The sequence below is a fragment of the Malurus melanocephalus genome, unplaced genomic scaffold (assembly GCF_030028575.1).
Source record: "Malurus melanocephalus ecotype Western Australia unplaced genomic scaffold, MMel_1.1 scaffold_84, whole genome shotgun sequence".
Taxonomy (NCBI): domain Eukaryota; kingdom Metazoa; phylum Chordata; class Aves; order Passeriformes; family Maluridae; genus Malurus; species Malurus melanocephalus.
Genome location: NW_026623316.1, coordinates 631857 through 655064, shown reverse-complemented (window position 1 = coordinate 655064; position 23208 = coordinate 631857). Strand labels below are relative to the sequence as shown.

The window sequence follows — 23208 nt, the reverse complement described above, 5'->3', positions numbered from 1 at the left end:
GTCAAACAGAGCAAGTAGTGMAAAGATTCTATTCCTATACAATCACATTCACATTCCGAGTACTCAGGAAAAGGAGGGCCTTTGGCATTTTCTATGCAACCCCAAAATAGATGTTTTCAGTAATTACTGACTTTTTATGCTCCTTTGCAAAAACATAAACCCAGAAGGGAGGTCTTTGGCTTTTAGTGGGAGAATGAATCTCTAATTAAAAAACAGTTTTCAAATGTTCTCAAACTTGCTTGTAAGACTGAAGCATTTTAAAGTTTTACTGTGARTATGTTATCACAGCATATAATTTTTCTCAGAATTTGGAACAAAATGGAAAAATAATAGACAAATATGTTTTCTGATTCTGTAAGAGCACAACTTTGAAATCCTAAGTTGGTTTGCACTTTTTTCCTGAATATCCATTTCTTGACATATTTAAGGCAAAGCAAATATTTTTATAACATTCTCTGACATTACTATAAATTTACKAGTCCATTAATTTATTATTAAACTGTAGACACCCTCCCTCCCCCCACATCTTAAACAAACAAGGAAGTCAGACTGTAATTGCCATCACAGCTCAACTGCAAGGAAGATGCATGATCAGGGAGTCCTGTTCCTGGGAAGAGACTGATTACTCAATAAGAGTAGAGAAGAGAATCTATACAGAAAGAGCCCTGGGCCAAGACTCAGAAGTAGAGGAACCAGTAGAGGAAGATATCTGAAGTATGTGTTTCTCAACACATATGGTCTTTTTTCATAAAAGGAGTGCATTGTAATCAATGCAAACTTGCCAAACAATTTTAGTAATTTCTTAATCAAGACTTTGTTTGTTGACTTTGTTTGTTCTTCTGTAAAAGATTACAAGGAAAGGTTTAGATTTCATTCTTTGCCAATCTGAAGAAACTGCATCACTTGAATACCTTCTGCTCTGGTATAAAAAGGGGATTCATTTTTTAAAAATGAATCACCAACAGAAAAGACAAGAAATATAAATGACTAAAATAACAAAGATTGATAATTCTTATCTTATCATTTTCAAGGTAACCTAGGGGCAGAGAAGACTTCCTAAAAGTTTTATACTGTTTTCACTCTGTTAAAGAATTATGTACTCAAACAGTAATAATACCTTTTGGGATATACAACGCAATTGCACAAGGCAAATGACTACTATCAAATGTAGGCAACCCCTTTCAAGAGTGTACCATGTAGATTATTCCATAACTGTCTCATAGAGGCTCTGGACTTTACTGGCACCCCAAACACTGTGACATCTAAATAAATAAGATACTAATGGAGGTTGCAGTGAAGAGTTGGCTGTCACTTCTCATAAATTACTTACGGTAGTAAAAGTACCTTATGCTGAGGTCAAATTGAAGATTGAAAATCATCTTCTCATCTTTCTATCTATATGGTCTTAGAACTGAAGGTTTTTTTGAACGGGAGGTGGAGCTCTCACTGCACCAACAGATGAGGAATGAGAAGAAACATACTTGGTTTCAAATCTGGAATAGACATGGTGCTCCTTACTCTTGGTATCCTATGTCAGCTTATTTCAATGGCTGATAAGTACCCAAACCTCACTGTTCTGTCCCAAATACTTTGTCACAAAAAAAACARACCCAACAAACCCAACCCTACCATATTTATTGGTTAATGAATTGTGAAATTCACAACACAATTATATAGTCTGAAATAATAATTAAAATAAGACTGTTCACAGAAAGAGTTCATGTTCTACCTGCAAGATTCCATCATCAGGACATCTCAGAATAAATTTATTAATAGACTACATACATATCTCCTTTCATTTCCTATTAAAAGTAAAATGTCACTTTTAAAGGGAATCACTTCTGTTTTGTCATCAAAACCCTCTTGCAGAATGCTCTCCAAAATGCTATTTTAGCCTTCTCCAAGCAACAAAAATTTCAGACTTACAGAAAACTGAAAATGAAAAGTCAATACAAAAAAGTCATATAATTCCTGTAAACACAAGAAAATAATGGCTACTGACAATAAGAGTATTCAGAATATGGTAGCTCAAAAGCCTCCATTAGCACACTTTCATGGTGAATACCTTAACGAAGTATTTCTTTCCACTGTACCCAAATGCAGCACTGAAGTTATCCCACCAAGCACTGACACAGAAGCACCTCTTAGGTATCATATACTGAGATTCCAAGATAACTTAATAAATGTTACAAKAACAGTGACCAATTTTCAATTAAACCTGGAAAGAATTACATCAGGCACTAAAAATTCAAAGACCAATTAAAATTGCATTGCAGTGAGAAAAATGGAGAAATCTATTACATCTTCCCTCATGTTGCATTTTAAAGCCTGGTGCTTTCATTCCTGGCAAGTGAAGAATTTAYATGTTTAACACTATCTTTGTTGACAACATTTTACAGTTATCATGACTTGATGTTATCTGGAAACAACACCAGGAGTGGTTAAGCATGAATCCTCTAATGAAATAATTCCACTGATAATATTACATTATTTACAAAATTTTGTCACCAATACCTGTCAAAGATAAAATCAAATATATCTTTATTGTGATGCATGTCYGAATGCCCTGCCACCCCCAAGCTTTCTGAAAATTGAACTTCTTCATTAAAACTGCAAACCAGTACATACTGGGAGTGGAATGGATAATGCAAGCTTTGTAGTTGTGGTGTACTGATAGAATGTATCAATTTTTGGTCTTTCAATGGAAAACGGATACTCATGCTGCTGCCTCTATACCCAACTGTAAACTTTCCCACCACAAATGAAGCAAAAGGTATTTCCTGTTCAGAAAAATCTTACATGGCCCTTTCCAATAAGATTSTGTGAGTCAGGGGCCCTTCAAGTAATTAAGAGATTGCCAGAGCTCTGTGTCTCTGTCTGATCTATCCACAGCTCTAAATGATTGCTATGTACACATTGACTTCAGTCACTTTCACTTTGGTTTTACCTTTTCCTAGGTACTTTTTCCTTTTCTCCTGCCTTAGCTGCCATCATCTCCACTGCAAAATTCTTTGTGTCTTACTTTATACTCTTCAAGTTCCCACTGCATACCAAGTGGTTAGTTTCATATCACTGACAAAGTCTGTTCAAACAGGAAAACTGACTGGAGGAAAGAAATTTAATCATCACTGCTGACAAATGGACAAGATGCCCCTTAAAAAAAGTATCCTTAGTAACAGAAATCCGGCCTAAATTATCAAGGTCATTTCCCTCACTAACACTTACACCTTCGTTGGAACTTCAAATGCACCAAAACCAATGATCAAAATAGCATTTTTCTAACGTTACACAACCAATGACATCTGTGAAATTATCTTTTACCATCTTCACCATCCCTGTAGGAGAGAAATGCATCTGTAAAGGCCTACTCTGATTCTCTTGTAGAGCAACCATGTTATTTGAAGACCCTCCAWGAAGACATTGAGACTGTAAGAAAAATCAGATTAAAGCTAATARATCTAATAGTTCTGTTTAACTTCCTTGAACTTGGAGTAACTGGTGAACCACTGATTTCAACAGTACTTGCGACACAGGTTAATACATGGTGAGCCTATAAAAGTCAGCCTGGTAAGCAAGTAGTCTTCACACTGGCAGATTTCATACACAAGGCACACAAAATCWGTTCAGATTTTTAAAACTATCAAGTTTACAGTCCAGAATAAGTGAAARGGCTAGAACAGCAATACTTTGAAATCTTTTTACATAAGCTCATAATTACTCTCTCCATGCTCGGTAATTACAAAACTTATAAATATAACCYCTTTATAACTTGCTATTGTGATTTCTTCTAAGTCTTCATGGAAGAACAACTAAAAACTTCCCTTTTTGACTCTATGTACATTTATTGTAACAACAAAGAATGCTAAAATCCATAAGCTATACCAAACTTAAGATCTTTGTACTTTTACACTTCCATAAACAGAAGTATAGCCTAGTAATTAAACAGCTGCTTCTATGGAGGTAGAGCCTATGGACTTTCAAAAAATCCACATTAGTTTAGGATCTTATATGCCAGATCTTACTTCTACATTTGCAACTCCAGAAGCAATTTGGGGAGTACTATTGGAAGTGTTAATTAAAAATGCAGTAAGCACTTATGTCAGTCAAGTATAACCTCTGCTCTACAACACATTTAAATGTATGTCACCTTGACCTGCAACATACCACTGTAAAATTTTTTTGGTCAATATAAATCAAATGTACACTAATTTATTCAGTAAGTTTCCTGGGATCTGAATCAACATTAGAAATCTAACTAGCATTTATTATTCTGTTATTGACAAAGGGAGCATATTTAAATGACAACAAGAACACGTGGGTGTCATTTCGAAGTTGAATTGTTCTCTAGGGACATCCTTAGTAAGCTCCTACATTTAAAGGTCATTCACTGCCAAATTATGAACAACTGTTGCATTTATTAGCACAGGTTCAATAGTTTAGAAGCTAGTGTCATCAATTTAAACTGACAATGAAATTTAATTGTCCACTAGCAAAACTGACATTTTCCATATTCTGTGTTTCATCATTTTACATATACTCCAAACAGAACTGGAACAAGTACAAATTTACTTTGGGGTTTTTGCTTGGGATTTTTTGGGGGGCAGGGGGAGGTGGGGTAAAAAAACTTCCAAGATTTTATATCAGAGGAAAAGTGCTTTAGTAAAGCTGAGCTTCTGAAACAAACACTTTTGAAAGAACTGTGTTTCTCATTTACTTTAAGAAGCCATTCTCAAGTATTGCATAGTAAGATTTTTCCCAAATTTCTCCTTCTAATCCTTTATTTCCCTAATATTTAATCTCTCTGGTGAAGATTCCCCATTTCTATTTCTAAACTACACTGTAGTTTTCCATCTGAAGTTAGAGAGAAGTTTCCACTTTCCATGGCAAGTCATTTGCACCTTCTCCCCAGAACAGATGGATCTCTGCCCATTCCACTTTCCAGGAGCTGTCTAGCTACACCAGGGAGAAAAAGGAAATAATCTAAAGCAACAGGTTTAAGGGAAAGCTGAAAACTAACCAGTAAGTTGGTAATGAAGTCCCCCAAAGAAAATGACAAACATCTCTTTTGTGTCTTTTCTTTCCAGGAAGTAAGAATACACAGCAGTAGTCTGCATCCCAGTGTACTGGATTCTCCTCTTCCTAAAGATAAGGAACCAGAAACACATAGATGACAGGAAACCATGTTATGGTTGCAACCCAGAGCCACTACAGAGAGGAGAAACTCTCCCTTCAGTCTCTCATTTCACATTTCTCTGCAACAGCACCAGCAGTCACAGTGTAGAAGGCACCCTTTGTAAGCCACTGGCATGTGACTGGGTTAGTGGGCAGCCAACACACCAGCAATCTCCTATCTGCTTCCATTATCTTTTTCTGCTATTGATTGCATAAACTCTGATAGCTCCATGTTCCAGCTGCTCCAGTCCAAGAAAACATTTTCATTTTGAGCAAGTTAGCACGTGTGAGAAAGACAACAATAAATAGCTCAGCTGTGTAAAGTGGCACTCCTGTAATCAGAATCGCATAATTGGTTGGGGCTGGAAGGGACTTTTAAAGGGACTTTTACATATCTAATCCACCCCTCTTAAAATGAACAGGAACATTTTAATCTAGATTAGGTTGCTGAAGGCCCCATCCAAGCTGGCCTTGAATGTTTCCAGGGATGGGCCATCTGAAACCTCTCTGGGCAACCTGTGCAGCATTTCCACCACCTTCATGGTAAAAATTGTGTTCCTTATATCTACTTTGAATCTATCCTCTTTTAATTTAAAAGCACTGCTTCTTGTTCTACTGCAACAAGACCTGTTAAAAAGCTTGTCCCCATCTTCCTTAAAAGCCCTGTTTATATCCTGTAAAAATGGAGCCCTGGAGCGCTCTCTTCTTCAGGTTCAACACACCAACACTCTTAAATCTTTCTTCACTGAAAGAAGTAAGCAACGGTGCTCCATCCCTCTAATCCATTTTTTGTAGCCTTCATCTGGACTCACTCCAACAGTCCCTCTGGTGTCAGGGTCTTCAGAGCTGGATGCAGCTGGCCCCTCCCAGGTAGGGTCTCAGCAGAGCAGAAAGGCAGAATCCCCYCCCTCCCCTGCTGCCCACGCTGCTTTGGGTGCAGCCCTGGACACGTTTGGCTCTCTGGGCTGGCAGTGCCATGGCTGGGTCATGTCCAGCCCCTCACCCACTGCACCCCCAAATCCTTCTAGCAGGACTGCTCCCCATCCCTTCATCCCCAGCCTGAATTGATATCAGGAGTTATCTCAACCCAGGTGCAGCACCTTGCACTTGGCCTTGTTGAACCTCATGAAGTTCTCACAGACACACTTCTGGAGTTTGTCCAGGTCCCTCTGTATGGCATCCTGTCTTCAGAAGTGTCACCACACCACTCAGCTTGGTGTCACCTGCAAATTTGCTGAGGGTTACTAGATCCTTTAGTCTATGTCATTAATGAAGATAACACTGATCCTCATACAGATCCCTGGTGGCACCACTTGTCACTGCTGTCCACTGGGAYTCTGAGCTGTYGATCCCCACCCTCTGGATGTGACCACCCAATCAAATCCTTGTGTTTCTAACAGTTGACCAATAGAATGCAAATCTCTCCAGTTTAGAGAGAAGGATGTTACAGCGGACCATATCAAAGGCTTTACTGAAGTGCAGRTAAATGACATCTGTAGCCCTTCCCTTTCCTACTGATGTGGTCACTCCATCCCAGAAAGCCACCAGCTTGGTCGGGCAGGACTCACCTTCGGTGCAGCCACGCTGGCCGTCTCAAATCATCTCCCTGTCCTCCACGTGCCTGAGCAGAGCTTCTAGCAGGATCTGTTTCATCATATTCCCAGGCACAGAGGTGAGGCTGACAGACAGGTAGTTCTAAGGAYCCTCCTTTTTATGCTCTTTAAAGCTGAGTACAGCATTCYCTCTTTTTCCAGTCACTGGAATTTCACAAGACTTTTCAAGTATCATGGACAGCAGCTTGGCAACTACATCAGCCAATTCCCTTAGGACCCTGGCATGCATCTCATCAGGATCCACAGAATTAAATATGTTCAGGTTCTTCATAAGCCTTATAATCTCTTAGATTGGGGAAGTAATTTACTTCCCCATTCCCTGCCTTGCAGTCCAACCACTCAAGAATTGGGGGGAAAGAGACTGAAAGTGAAGATTGAAGCAAAAGAAGTTAAGTAGCTCAGCCTTTTCTTGTCCACTGTTACCATTTTGCCAGCAGTGTTCACTGAGAGCACATCTTCTTTCACAGTTATCACCAAACTGTTTTAAATGTTAATACTTAAAGCTGATGGTGAAAACTAACTTAAATTGATTTGCCTATATAATTTCATATAAAAACCCCATACTTCACTCTGACTGCATTTGTCCAGGATTGGACCCACATCCTGTTTAACTGAAAGTTACATTTCAAAGAGATAATAGTTCACAGYGTCACTTACTCCACTTAACTTTTCTAATTCATCAGATATAGACGGCAGAGAACTGGTGAAATATCTACTTGATCATAAAGACTTCCAAATCCACACCTCCTGAGTGTTAACCCCCACAAGAATGAGAGCTGATGTGGTGTGGACACAGAAACATTCACAAGTTCCAACCATCCAAGTGAAATCACCTTGTTGCTGAAAGCAAAATAATTTCTATTTTAAATATGTACAGTAAATATCTGTCTACAAGGATATACACAGCTGGTACAGAGCAATGGTAAGCTTTCATTAACCACAGTTTGGCTGGAAGGAGGACGTATAGTGTACCCCTTTGAATTTCTGAACTTGGAACAATATTTATGTAAATTATTTAATATTACGAAAAATTGACAATTACATTGTCATAAGTCTTCCTCATGCATAGCCCATAAGCTCTTTAAAACATAAAGGAGAAACACAATGTTATTATCAGAACAGTTTTCCATATCCTCTCCAACAAGAATGCCTGACCCAGGCAAACTGTAGCTATGTTTTCTCGTGGTTTCATGGTCAGGATAAAGCATGGGATGTAGTAGAGTATCCCSTCATCTGACTGGAATGGAAAAATAATCATGCTGTAAAAACTACCAMAATCTACCAAACTACAGCAACTTTCAGTTCCACAAGACTGACTCATCAGCACTAAAGGACACAAGAGGAAAAGTGCTGTAACAATCAACAGTGTTGAAACAGAACATGTTCACTCTCAGAATCACTTTCTTGAAAGTTTGYTCTACAAACATACAGTTTCATTTCTGATTTCTCTGAAGCTTACATAGCTTAACAATAATGAAATTTAAAAAAATGCAACCTGTAGATAGCAGGTTTATATTTAAAGAAATAGAAAAACACTAAAAACAAATACTAAAAATAAATATTACTATGAAAAATCCTATTTGTATGATATGAACATCTTAGAAATCATTCTGTCATTTCAACTAACCTCCTCAAACAGGACATGGTGGGATCAGTCTGTGCTGTTGTAATCACACTCAGTCAAAATGTTTGAAAGCCAAGTCCCCAAAATCACACAGATGTATTGTAGGGAGTCACTTACATTTAGGTTCACCCAAGAGGCCYGAAATATTAATGCTTTTACACTCCCACATCAATGCATCTAAAGTGGTTTACCTTTTGCAAGGCTTGCAAACACTTGCTAGTAGTGAGGACTGAATAATATACAGCATTCAGCATCAGGAAGATGAACTTGCTTCCTGGAACTATGCGTACATGGACTAATCTTCTAGAAATTCTACAGGATTCTTTTTGTGTTTTTTAACAGGTCTGAGCTACTGAGTGAATATATTTAATAAAAGAAGCAAGCCTTGAATACCCACTTTCAGATGATGAAAGCATCACAGTCCAACAGTTTTGTGGGATGAGAAAACTACTGAGAACAAAAAGGATCTCTAAAAACTGTGCAGACTAACTTGCCTGTTCAAGGATGGTCAACTGCACAGCAGACTACTCAGGACAGTGTCCAGGCAGGTTTTGAGMACCCGCAAGGATAGAGACCTCACAGTCCTCTGGGCAATCTATGCCAGTGCTTGACCACCTCATGAAAGAAATATCACTCTTGTCTTGGTTCCCTGTGCTCTGATGTTTGCCCACTCTCCTCTCACTGGGCACTCCCACAAGGAGCCCAGTCCCCCCATCTTTTCTGTTCAGAACCCCTCATTGAAGAGATGCCCYCAGCCCTTCTCTCCAGGACAAGCAGTCCCAGCTCTCTSAGCCTCCMACACGCAGAAGATACTCCAGTCYTTTCACCGTGTTTGGCCCTYCACTCAACTCACTCCAGCTTCTGTTTTTCCCAGCCCAGACTGGATCCAGCATGCGCCTCTGCCAGCAGAGCCGAGTGGCAAGGGTGCAGCTGCCCGTCCCTCCTTGCTGGTGACGCCGCACCAGCCGCYGCTGCCCGCAAAACAGAGCTGGTGTGGGGCAGGAGGTGCCTGACGGGCTCAGACCACCCTTCCTGGGCCGAGAGAAGCAGGGCAGGGATGGGCATGGAAAGGCTGGACTGGACAGGGAGGGCAGGAATGGCACGCACAGAGCAAGGCTGGGTTGGCTGCACAGGACAGGGATGGACAGGGGCTGAGCTGGGCAGGGCAGRGATGGGGAGAACAGGTCAAGGCTGGGCAGGGCCTGACAGGGCCGGCAGGGCAAGGTCGGGCTGCGCTGGTCAGGGCAAGGCTGGGCAGAGAAGGGCAGGTCATGGCTGGCCCGGGCACGGAGGGCAGGACGGCCCCGGTACGCTGATGCCTGCCCGGTGCCCCAGCGCAGCCCCTGCTCGCCGCCGCCACACGGCCGCCCCGAGACGCGGGCGTGCCCCGCCCAGGCGCACCTCACCGTGTATCCCCGCTCCAGCTCGCTCTCCTCGTATCGGAAGGACGGGATGAACACCTCCATGCCGGCTCCCCTCAGCGCGGCGGCGCCGCCGCCATCGGCGCCACGGTCACGTGATGCCAGTCACGTGGCGGGGCGGGCCCCAGGCTCGGYGCCCCGCGGGGTCCCGGGTTCGACACCGACGGGGGTGGACAGGGTGACTTTGGGACAAACGGAGCTGCAGCGCTACTGCGGAACCGAGGCGAGGGAAAACATTCACTTCCAAAGGGATCGATTTATCCTGTCCTAAATTCACACCGCAGCTCAAACCTGAATCACAGAATTGCTAGGGTTGCAATGGGTCTCTGGAGATCACCCGGACCAAGCCCATGCCAAGGCAGGGACATCTAGAGCAAATCATACAGGAACACATCCAGAAGGGTTTTGAGAGAGAGAGACTCCAGGCCCTCCTCGGGCAGCCTGTTCTAGTGCTCTGCCACTCAGTGTAATGCTCTTCCTCAGGCTGAAGTTGAATTTCTTGCGTACTATTTTGTGGCCATTGCTCCTCATACTATCACTGGGCACCACTGAAGAGTCTGGCACCATCCTCTTGGAACCCACCTTTGAGATATTTGTATGCATTGGTGAGATTCTCTCTGTCTTCTCCAGACTAAACAGGCCCAGCTCCCAYATTTTCTCTTTCTAAGAGATGCTCCAGATCCCTCCTCATCTTTATGGCCTCCACTGGACTCTCTTCAGTAGCTCCTTGTCTTTTTGGATCAAGACTAGAATTGAATACAACACTCTAGATGTGGCATCCCTGGAGCTCCCTTGACCTGCGGGCCACATTCTTTCTAATGAACGCCAGGACATCATTGGCCCTTCTGGCTACAAGGGCACTGCTGGCTCATTATCAACTTTCATCCACAAAGACTTCTAGGTGCTTCTCCACAGAGCTGCTCCCCACTAGGTCAGCCCCTGGTACTTGGGGTATATAATAACCCCTGTGCTGGTACTTGGGGTTATTCCTCCACAGGTGCAGCACTCTACGCATGCCATTACTAAACTTCACATGGTTTTTCACCACCCAACTCTCCAGCTTTTCAAGGTCCCATTGAATGGCAGCACAGCCTTCTGCCACGACCAGGTTGGTCAACAAACAAATGCAGCACCTTTCCTTCTGCCTGCTGTGAACAGACATGAAATTAAGGGAGGGGGGGACGGTGCTGAGGAAACTTGCCTATTGCATGTGCTCCCACAAAGCCACTTCTCAACTTTATTGTTTAGCAGAGAAAACCAAAGTGCATTTTTTTTCTAGCCAAAAATTAAAGAAATTTAAAGAAACTTCAGAAATTAAATAATTCTTCTGACGCTCCAAAATAAGCAGCTGCTTTGATGGCTTATAGAGCCAATAGTGGCAGAAATGGGTGTAATATTGAGTGCATTTAGGATGCCATGCTGATTGCACACTCAAATGTTTCGACCTCACACAAATTTGCTAACTCCAAGGTTCAAACTATTTGGAAGCAATGCAAAATGACAACAAACTGCCACTGTACTACATGATCATACCTTAAAACTCACCTGTGAGTCTGGACAACCTCACATACTCACTGATCTTTTWGAGAGTAGCTACCATGATAAATCCATGAGTAGAGTGTTTGATCTTRTGTAAGTAGATTTAAATATAAAAACGTACCTCAAAAATGGATAGAAACCAAATTTTTCAGATTTCTGTTATTATGCTATGTGCTTTTTGAAATTTCTTTTGGAAAATAACTTGTTTATTTCTAGATTAGTGGCACTGTGAAGGGGAACATGACAACTCTTTTTCCCTACATTTGGCTTTATTTTACTGAAAGGTAAATTAATTGTATTTTGTTCTATGCAAAATTCTGTGACCTTGAAGGATCCAATAAAAAATAGACATCATTTGACTTAACCCAAGAAAGCTAAAGCAAACTAGTTTACTTTGCTAAATAAAAGCGAAGTAACAAACCAAAATTCTTTTAAATTACTTGAAATCAAAGCCAGATAGTTCCTCAGTCATCTGTTTCTGCGCAACACTGCCCTTGGGCCAGGTGTCCCGAACTGCTGGCAACCAGCAGGACAGTCCCAACTTCACTCTGTGGTAGTAGTGACCAGAGCTGTGTTTCCAACCCCTGTGTGCTCTCCACCACGTCCTTGGACTGAAAGGCATGTACAAAATTCCATTCCCAAAAAAGCACCCTCTGATAAAGACATTATAATAATCCCAAGGAAAGACTAGCTATATAATAATAGTCTCATCACTCTAGTAAATGTGGGTATGCTAAATAATCACCATGCTATTATTACTTTCTGGTTAAGAATCCAATCTTTAGGCTTAATTTCTGCTCTTCCCCCAATATAAAACAGAGGGATAACTCAGGACACCATTTTTGCCATAATGCATTTACGCTGATGATAAGACAGTAGAAGAATTTCACAGGAGCATTATTTGAGGTTATTTGCAACCAAATAAGCAATATTTTCAGAAAGCTACTTTTCTCCTTAATATCATATAACTTATTAACAAAGGAAAGTTTTAGACATTAATTTAGTTTCAAATTCAATACAATATAATGGAACTTTTGACTGTGCATCAGCCAAGAGGAACAAGGAAGATTACATGGTGAGCTGAATTCAAATACGTCAATATGTTTTGGAATGTTAAATACTTAATTTACACAATATATCATCATTAGTTGGCTAATCTTTAAAGTTAGATCTGAAGAAAAAAAAAAGGATTTCTTCCCATGGCTGGCTGGACAAGGATCGTCTTTCTGTCTAATACACTGAGGATCAAAAATTTAAGGAACATTAGTTCATAGAACACTATCCAAATACGTTAAAAACCATCCAGGATTCTAGTCTTTGAAAGCTAACTGCACAAATGTTGCAATGCTTCACACAAACAATAAAGCAAGAATATATTTCAAATGTAGCTTGACTTGAACTGATGTAACACATATTAAAATAATGTTAGTAATCTTAAAAGCAAAACTGTAAAATGGTTGAATTCTACTGGTAAGAGTGACAGACCGTCTTCAAATTCATTTGTTTTGCAGGCTCTCAAAGGTACTCCAAGAAATACAAGTATTGGTCTTCAGTGTTGGGTGTTGTTACAGGTATCATTATCTTGGGTTATATTCTTAAATGTCCTTGATACAGCATGTGAAATAAATTAATACTATACTCCCTCCAGCTGTAACTGTTGCCTGACAGCAGATTCTACCTTAACCTTCCATGATTACAGAAACTAGGAATCATCACTCTGCCCCTTTGGCCACTTCTCTGTTTCTTTTTTCCTGAAATAGTCACTGTGCAATTCCTCATGCAGGGAGAGGGAATTTAGCATTCAACATGTTAGAATGAGAGTAAAATGAATGAGGCAAATCTGAAAGATCACTTTCCACTAATTCTCATGATTCAAGGACTTTCTGAATGGCTAGTTTCCAGAATAGAAGTAAGTAAAGAAACCCATATAAAAATTTGAATCAAAGTGATAAGTAAAACACACATCAAAACAAGAGGCCAGATAAAAAAAGGACAGTCCATAATTAGATCAGAATCTAAGTTTGTCAGTTTTTCAGTTTCAACAAAACCTGTTTTAAAGTCAACTTGCAAAATTTACCATAGATACATGGTTTATCCCTAGTCTTTTCCTGACCTTCCATTTTCACTGCATATTTCTTTTACTCTACAAATATCCTGCTAGGAGGGCTCTGCCTAAGTTGCTTTGTGTACTCTTCTTTCTTAATGACAGAAAAAAGATTTGCATTCTTTTATACCCCTTTCCTTTGTTAATCATTTCTTCATTGATCTGGGATGAAAACTAAGAAGGAACGACTTCACCAGTGAAGTCAAAAGATTACTAGCAAGTTCACCATTGATTCAACTATGGAAGACAAGAATTTTAAAAAAAGGAAAGAATTGTCTTAGCTGGTAACAAGTAACATTCTGAACAACCTGAAAATTCAGAATCTCACCTCTTAAACTACTGCCTTTTTTTCCTCATGTTTGCAATGAACTCATATTTTCTCACAAATTAAGTTTATTACACAGCCTGCTCTAATCTTAAATGGAAAGAGAGACAAAAATATAAAGGTTTGGGATTTTTTTTCCTATTTTTTCTTCCTTAGGACAATGATTTCATTGTACACATAATTTTACTGGATGTTGGCTGTTCACTTAAATGCACAGGATTCACCAGCCCACAGCTCATCTCCACAATTTGAAAGAAACTGACACATTTGGGGCATGAACTTCACAGATGCTGAAACAAACCCCCATATGAGTCTTTCAGAGGGAAGTTAACTCAGGAGAGGTAGAAGAAGAAATAATTGTTAGGGAAGGAGAATATCCTGTTTTAAACCAGACAATGATTAAAGAATCAGAGACTTATTGTACACTGAACATCAGTTTAAGAAAGAAATAACATCTTCAATTTAAGCCACTTTGTGTCATATATATCTTAACGTAAAAAGGACAATGGACATGATGAATAGAATGTGGATGATTCTGAATTGTTGCAAGCATCTGCATTTTAACCTAAAAGGTAAACTAGAATTCAATTGAACCTAGGCTTGCATACAGTATTACAAATGGAGTTCATAATTTTTCAAATATTTACTTTTTGTTTATGCTACTGATTCTTCAGTAGTACATTGGCTTGCAGTTTTAATGAAAAATACCACCTAAATTTAGTAGGATATCTAGTACTGAGCTCCACAGAGGAAAGAGTTCAGCAATATCTCCATTCACTTGGTTTGACAAACTTCTGCTAATATGCATGTTAATTGTACTATGAAAGACAGTAATCAAACCTACAATCCTCATAATACAGGGAAACATAAGCAAAACAAATTTCCAGATCACAGAATATTCTGAGTTGAAAGGAACCCACAAAGATCAAGTACAGCTCTTCAATGAATGGCTCATCTGGGGATTGAACCCACAACCCTGGCGTTATCAGCCAAGGAAGCCAATCTCAGGGTCATAAACAGCTCCTTGAAAAACTGACTGTTCTATGCTAGCCAAATGTGACAGATGATGTGAATCCTCTGTTCAAGATAACCTTGTAATGCACAAAAGACCCTATATTACTTGTATTAGCAGCCAATGCAGAACTCCAGAAATGCCATTATCCTTTTGTTCCCCAAATGGCTTCTGGTTTTAAGAAAAAACTTACACAATTCATTCTTGTTTTCAGTTCTCTGGTATAGACAGTCACACTACTCCTTGCTAGCAGACACACATGAAAGCTCTTTCGCATTCTCTTCTCACATCATTCAAATGAATTCTAACCTTATAGAATCAAAAAGAGATCAAGAAACAGCTAAGAAAGCTGGACAAAGGACTTGTACAAAAAGATCAYGGAAGGATATGCTGACCCATTTTGACCTCTGCATGTCTAAACTGAGTCTTCTAATTCTGGAAATACCACTTTCAGTCTTAGTGGTACGTATCTGAAGTTCAATATTGAGCTGCTAGTAGATTTTCATTAGCACCAAGTAAGCCAATGTTAAGTATGTTGTAACACTTAACATATTATGCCTACACTAGTTTCTTCATCATACACCTCCTGCATACTTGAGCTTTTCAAAAGGCAGTTTTGAACAATGACTGAACAAACACTTATGTATTAGGTATTACCAGGTTAAGATTTTAGCATTCAACCATTTAAAAAGATGCTTGATTAAGGCTTAATAAATTTTGGTGGGTTTTTTTTCTGTTCCAGTTTCCTTGAAAACTCTTAGAAATACTGAGTCAAGAGAAACAGGAAGCACCAATTTGTAACGATTTACACTAACCTTTGTTGTAAAAATAGATTGTGACCTTCCAGTTGAATTGAGGTTTCCATTCCATTCAGAAATTGTATTATGCGCTTCTTTATATTTGACCCCAAACAATGCAAATTAATGGGCTTATCCTGCAGTCTTATGATTAGCTGAGATCAGCAGCTTCTCTTGTTTTTTTATATGATTAGTATTTGCCTAAAATTTGTCAACATCAATACCTTCCATGATACTAATACATCAAACCCAGTATATGATTAAAATGACAGAACAGACACCCTACATTAATATTATGTATTTCAGAAAAATATTTATCTGATCTGTTTCTTGCAAAGGTATAACCAGTCCCTTCAAATGTGTTTTCTACTTAAGAAAATCCAAATAGAATGCTAGCTGTCACAATTAACATGCACTCAGCTGAATTACCCACTTTTCTTCCTCACCACTTACCAGAATTACTGCAATTTTTTTTTTATTTTTGTATCCTGACACAATTGTGAATACAATTGGCATAATGTATCAGTGCAGTAGGACATCATTATTTGACCAGACAGGTAATTTTAACTCTGCAGAGGTTTTATAAATACTTGAAGGAGATTTCAGTTTACATCCGTCTGTTGCCCAAGCATCAGTCTTTTGACCCTATGAATACTAACACAGTAGACTTTGCCAAGGCAGTGAAAAATTCAAGAGAAAAGAACACCTGTAATGAAGAGATTCAGAATTAAAAACCATARCAGTTTACCACAGAGAACTGTTTGTGGATCTTTAATACCATCTCCAGCACTCTTTACTAAATGTTGGTTTTGGCCTGGATACATCTCAATTTGTCCTAAACAGTACTCCTAAGAACACCAGTAAGTATCTACAGACACAAACCCAGAGTGTTTAATGTTTCACAAGGTACATCCCTTTATTATTGTAATCACAAAAACATGATTTTTTACAGGAATGTTAGAGTGAACATTAATCAATGCAATTAAATTTGTTTCATAAAGATCAGGTAAACATACTACAGAACATTGTGTTTTAAAGAACAAAAATATCAGCTTTCTGGCCTTGCAGTGCACATTTTAGTGCAAGTATTAAGACACAATAGTGTTCAATTCAGCAATGTATTGCAGAACATCATGCCACAGTCCACTTCAAAGAGGGTCAGGACATGCAGCTTGTTAATAAAATGCTGTGGTATATAAAAAAAGCCACATGTTAATTCGTAAAATATATAGTGGTTTATTTGGATGATTTAAAGTGATTTATTTCACTGTGGAATTTAGTTATCCAGGACAAACATCCAGAATCCATTTGGAATTGTCTTCTTTTAGGCAATGGCTTTGGCTTCAGGTAGGAATGCCTCCCAGTATTTTATTAGCTTGAAAAGAAGGGAAAATCGTTCATTAAGTACTAAATATTGGAAAACACAGCACATATCTACTTCCTCTAGCAGTAAACTTGCTTCCACCAGACAACGTAAGAACACAGGTACTTATTCATTCATATTTTTATATAATTCAAGAAAAAACAAGTAATAAATATACAAATCTGCTCATATCTCTAGATACCATATGTTGAACACAATGCTACAGAATATAATTATACTGATTTTTTTTTTTAAACAGCAGTCACTTATCTGTAAGGATACTGGGGGTTTTGGTTTTTAAATTAAACAAAGTTGGAGGATTATATTCCTGGAATGAACAGAAGAAAGAACCCAGAGACTTTTCGGGTAATGACACCTACTTCTCAGACATTGGAAACTGTTTAAATGCTTTCCAACATTCAATAATATTTTGTACTCTTTAAAAAGAGCAATAAAAATTTAAAAATTGAAGTCTTTTCAGTGAGTGTAAGTATGTATTGATTACAATTTACTCCAATCTCTAAGTGAAAGTACTAACTCAGTTTGAGAAGGTATGACCCTCTGCTTGTCCATATCACTAAGGGAGCTTCTCCCTTGCTTCCCTGAATTACAACTGTGCAAGGGCTGGGAAACGGCAATCATCATGTTATTCTCCAATACAATACATACTAGTAGCTCCTAATGTTTTAGTAACTGCTGTGCTTAAAGCCTACCTTTTTCTAAACAACCTAATACAAAATGCATTAAATATTAACTTGTACAAAACTTAAAATTTATCTTACCTGCTGTTGTGTTTGCACTAACGACTCTAAGTACTCGATAATTACAGTTTTAAAGTCTTTCACTCGTTCCTTCTGTTAATAAATAAATTATGGCATATTAACCTTTTAACAAATTTTACTTGGTATGTCAGTATTTTCTACAGTAGAACTGTCATTTACTTGGACAAAATTATACATGCCTCAAATCTTCCCACTTCCTTGCGAATGGTTTTGGAGATCTGTTCAAAATCTTTTTCCCCTTGCTGAACTTTTGTCTCCCACTGGCAAAGGAAAGACATACAGAGGTAAGATTTTGTGTTGTCCATGCTGTCTACCAATATCTGAACTTTTTTAGTATACTGATAGTCACTTAAGAGTTAAAAGGACCTATTTGATTTTTCTGGCATATTTAAAARAAAATCTTACAATAACAATTTCAAGTTTGTGTTATAGGATGTCATCAAATCAATTATAACAAAGGTATCTTTAAGGCAATATTATCTGTAAAAAAATGTACATATATCTTAGTACTGCTATTAAGAACACTTGATAACATTTTTAAAATATTCTTTAGAAAACAAAATGGACCTCTAAGGCTTAACTTGCTATTTCCTTTACAAACTTCATACAAAAGAACCTAAACCTGTCCAGTCAAGCTTGGGAGAGTCTCAAGTGAGCTCCACATACTTTCCTAATCCTAGACGAGATGAGTAAATCTTCATCTCTGCCTCTGGTCAAGTATATGGTTATCCCTATCGCATTTCTGTTGCAAATGACAAGCTACTGAGGATGTGCTTATCATCTATCCAAAACACAAGCTTTCTTTTTCAGTGGCAACTGTCTTCATAAAAAGCAGGAGCAGAAAGGTTATTACAGGTAAGAAGATCACTAGAGGAAAATTCAGAGGAAGAGATGTTTCTTACAGGGTTTTGCCATGTTTGGAGCACGGCATTCAAGTAACAATACATTGCACTAGGTTGCTTCTCTTTAGTTTCTGTGAAAAGACATCCTGCTAAACACTGAGGGATCATCAGTATCAACATTGCTCTGTAACTGTTTTCACACACCTATTACATTGTTAAATTTAAGCTAGTTGTGTAGATAAACTGAGAGCCTCACACCCAGGCTAACAGTTCTTTGAAATGAAACTGTATCTGTTCCTCTAAATGTATTAACACATTCGTGACATTTATCTTTCTCAAAAAAAAAAGGCAGCATGGACACAACATGCTTCAATGTATCATCTTTCTGTTAGCAACCCAGGGGTACTACTTACTGAGAAAAGCATTTTGTGATGCAGTGTCAAGTTACTACTGTGGTATGAGACAAATATCACCTATTTTCCAATAAACATCTCCATATTTATATTTTTAGTTTATATTTATTCACAGTCCCTTTACTGTCCTTTTAGACACACATTGTGAAGATACTTAGTAAGTCATAATAAGATCTTCTTCATGGAAGATCAGCTTTAAGTGAAACCTAATAATTGAAACAGCATAAAACACAGTTAAGAAGAGGTAGTTTAAGACTGCCCATGCTTTCAAATACACATCAACCAGAGGCACTTGAGATTTCTGTGAAATGAAAGGCCTAATGAATCAACATTTCAGTTTCATCATGCCCAAATCCCAGGTCCTATGTAAATCATCACTGGATAACAGTTTCCAATTTAATAGCATCTGAATAGGAGAAATTTCTCATTCAATAACATATATCTAATATTGTTCTTTGTCCCTTTATCCACTAAAAAAAAACCAAGTGAGTCATGAATGATGCTCAAGCTGCTTAAGCCTCTATTTTGCAATTCCCCTGCCAGGGGCTCCACTATTACAGAATTCAGCAACTATGAACACATTTCAGTGGCAGTGAGAAGTTTCAATTGGCACAGTAAACTATGGGTTTACTAAACACCTTCTCTAATCATCCGATAAAGCAGGAAAAAGGATTCCTTCAGGAAAAAAAAGCAATTATTTTAATATTGGGACTGGGAAAGGATCACTATTTCTCCCTACTACTCTCACTACTACTAGTGATCAAGAAATTTATTGTGTATGGATAGGTGACATCAGGAGAGGCAATCAACAAGAACATGGTCACACAAGAGTAACACTAAGTTTTCTCAGTACAAGAACAGACTTTTTTAAGGAAAAGAAAGTCGAGTTAATGAGTAATTTCAATATTATATATTAAAGATATCAAAGGGCAAAAAGAATAAAGGAGCATGTGTTTAGTGACCAATGAGGAAGCCAAACAAAGCAATCGTGTAAAAGAGCCTGAAATCTGCAATAATGTTCTTCCATTATTTAATGGGAGAGTACTAGAGCATACTTAAAATGCATTAGTGTTAAATAATTAAGTTGTCCTACCTCTTCAATTTCCTTAGTGAAGCATGACAGAAAAAGTGTATAAATTATGACACTTCAACATGTTAGATTTATTTTTACTGAAATTACACCATATATACATGCACATATATATGGTAGAAAAGCTGCATGTTTAAGCAAAACATGACAATAGTTCTCAATTAATTGTCTTTTCTGGATTCACCCAAGTCATCTCAGCTTCAGAAACCAAGAGAYGCTCCTCTGCCTATCAAAGTATGCTGTTAACAGTTAAAAGAATTAACTAGTCCATGTTCCCATCCTCCCATCTCCCAGACTCTGTAGAGACAGTATTAACTGTCTTACAGATCTTACAAATAAACATTGCACACATTCATTACTTTAAATAAATTCCTTTTAACAATTTCAGTAAATCTGAGAAACAGCAAATAAGTGAATTGTAAACAAAAATGGTGTAAAGCAGCATTAATGAAGAATGAATGAGCCAATGAAGAAACTCTGACCTCCAAAATAATATTTGATAGCATTACCTCTTTTATCTCATCTTTAGCTTGCTGTAATTTGTCAGGTTTGTTGGCAAGTTGGAGCTTTGCTTCAGCTTCACGTTTTTTTTGTAAAGTGACCTGAGCATCTTGCCATTTCTGCCAGCATTTCATTCGATGGTCAAACACACCCTGTGGGAAAAGACAAATTTATTGAACAATTGGAATTGTTAGATTTCTAAATTCCCAGTAAGAAAAATAATTCCAGGATAAAGCTGGAACAAGTACTATATTCAAAGAAACCTTAGTGTGTCTACYGTGCCTTGCATTTCACTTGACATCACGCTTGCACAGCTCAATACATTCCATAAAAAAAAGGCTATTCCAAAACCCTTTTCAGAGCAGAYGCCTTAGGGCACCAAATCATTTCATGGCCCTCATTCTCAAAACTCTACCAAAACAACCCCCTAAGAAGCGCTCTATTGTGCCAACAATTCTCTAAATAAAGATGCTAGCAAATTGCTCATGCACATGGATTTCATGCATTTTCAGCAACACGTTTTTGTTAGCTATGGACTAAGGCAGCAGAATTAAAGTGCGTATAGTAAAAAAAAGAAAAACAAAACACAAACCACAAAATAAAAATATATACTTCCAGTAACCGGGCAAGTTCACAAATATTTCAAGATAGAATTCACACATACCCATTCTCATGTCTAAATCTAATTATGCTGTGCAGAATAATTTACACCTAAATCAAATATTTTCTTTAATGAGATGTAGATCCATAATTTTTTTCTTTATTAGAGACATTACTCCCTATCTACCACATATAGCCAAATTATGTTCTTGAACATTTATGTATGCTTACTGTAACAGTAATTAATCTGAAAGAAATAGGTACAATATACTTAGACACAGTACAGTACTATATCCCCAAATACTGTACAAAATCAGTACTGCTCAAAGCAGATTTGCATTTTCTCTGGATCTTACCATTGCATTCACATTTTTGAATTCACAGCCATTTTTATCATTACAATAACTGATCATGAATGCTTTCATTTTACTAACCTAGAACATAAGGCAAAAACTTAACTGTGTAACATAAGCAAATACACACATTCATTTACACTAAGTCTTTAAGCTGCGGAATGTGAACACAAAATCAGTATTTTTCCTAGTAGTACTCACTTTTACTGCAGCGATCAGACGAATGTAATCCCCAAGTAGTTCTGAGAACACATAGAAATCAGCAAAAGCTTGTTCTTGATGCAATTGATCTATCTTCTCCTCAACCTCTGCAAGCTGAGACAAAGCTCTAGATAGAGCAGTGTGGTCCTCAGAGTTACCTAACATGGCAGCACTTTTAGCAAAGGCAGCAGTGTTGGCTGAAAGCTCTGAAACATAGAAGTAATGTTCACCATGATGTAGTTAATTTGTTATATTACTCTGCAGCATAAATCAGTGAAGCAGAGGATTGAAATCAAGCAGAGATTTAACTCCACCACGTGAAAAAAAGAAGCTAAAGATCATGATAAGATGATGGACAAGGACATCACAAAGAAAGCACATTTAGGAGAAAGACTCCTGTGCAAAAAAACTCTCAATTAGTAAATGCTTTGCCAAGTCTATTAATGTCATATTTACTCTGTCTAGAAAAATATATGAAAAAGAAAATCACTTCAAGTATTATCCAACTGCCTATTTCAGAGAAAATGTAAATGCACAAAACAAAAGCCAAGTCACCTATAGAGCAAAYTCATTCAAAGAAGGAAAAAATCCAACCCTTTCACAATACCACCACTCCCATGAGTGGAATTTATTTCTGTTAGACTGTTTTATTGACTTTAAGTAACTTTTATGTATGTGTGCTTAAGGTAATATATCCCCACATTCTGACATGCCTTAAAATAAAAAGCCAAGCCTCACATATTAGTATCTGTGAAAGTAAAGTTCTGAGCTTATTTATTAACAAATACTGGTGCAATTGCTTCAAATCCCATGTAAGTAGTCAAGTACAAAGTTTAGTTCTATGAAGGACCTTTGAACAAATGTTTATTCCAAATTACTTGAGGTTTGTTTGCAACTGTGCTGCTCCTGCAGACCCATCAGAACATCAGAAGTGGTTGCAGAAGGAAACCATCTACAGATACTTAAGACTTTTACAATTTATACACAACTCTTACAAAAAATCCAACAAACCAACACTTCTTCAAATGTGTCAAATCAACTGTAAATAAAGATTTCCATTTTCCATTATTTGTTAGATACTCCTTAGCCTTGAGGATAGGTGGCTAAAGATATTTTTCCTACAGAGAATAATTCTTGATTAGAATTATGAGAAAGTAACTCATGACATTTTCATGTACTTTTAGAAGAGCTCAAAGGTAATACCATATTTTAACATAATAGAACACGGTCAGAAAGCATACTTACGGTCTTCCTTGAGCTACAAATTCAAAATTATGGTTTGTTTGTTTTCTTGGTTTTTTTATTTGATTTTTTTAATAATCTGATTATATATATATAATCAGATATATATATATATATATATATATATATATATATATATATAATAATCTGATTAATAATCTGATGGAAATCCATCTTTGACAAAAAGCAGCACAAGTTATTACAATGCAAACTT

General features: G+C 37.9%; 2 protein-coding genes across 4 annotated transcripts in view; both read right to left on the bottom strand.

The window, feature by feature from the left end:
• Positions 1-9936, bottom strand: part of SNX24 (sorting nexin 24) — an 86863-nt gene extending 76927 nt beyond the window's left edge. Inside the window, exon 1 of one of the 2 annotated variants that reach the window (XM_057367756.1) lies at positions 9816-9936. In XM_057367756.1, coding sequence (XP_057223739.1) covers positions 9816-9875 — 60 coding nt within the window. In that variant the 5' untranslated portion in view covers positions 9876-9936. Of the gene's footprint in view, positions 1-9810 lie in introns of both variants that reach the window. The other variant, XM_057367757.1, reaches the window with a different exon arrangement.
• A 6594-nt stretch (positions 9937-16530) lies between these two features.
• Positions 16531-23208, bottom strand: part of SNX2 (sorting nexin 2) — a 30588-nt gene continuing 23910 nt past the window's right edge. The window contains exons 11-15 of one of the 2 annotated variants that reach the window (XM_057367754.1): positions 21753-21958; positions 20607-20750; positions 17932-18012; positions 17753-17824; positions 16531-16982 (exon numbers count right to left, since the gene is read on the bottom strand). In XM_057367754.1, coding sequence (XP_057223737.1) covers positions 16932-16982; positions 17753-17824; positions 17932-18012; positions 20607-20750; positions 21753-21958 — 554 coding nt within the window. In that variant the 3' untranslated portion in view covers positions 16531-16931. The remainder of the gene's footprint in view (positions 16983-17752; positions 17825-17931; positions 18013-20606; positions 20751-21752; positions 21959-23208) is intronic. The other variant, XM_057367752.1, reaches the window with a different exon arrangement.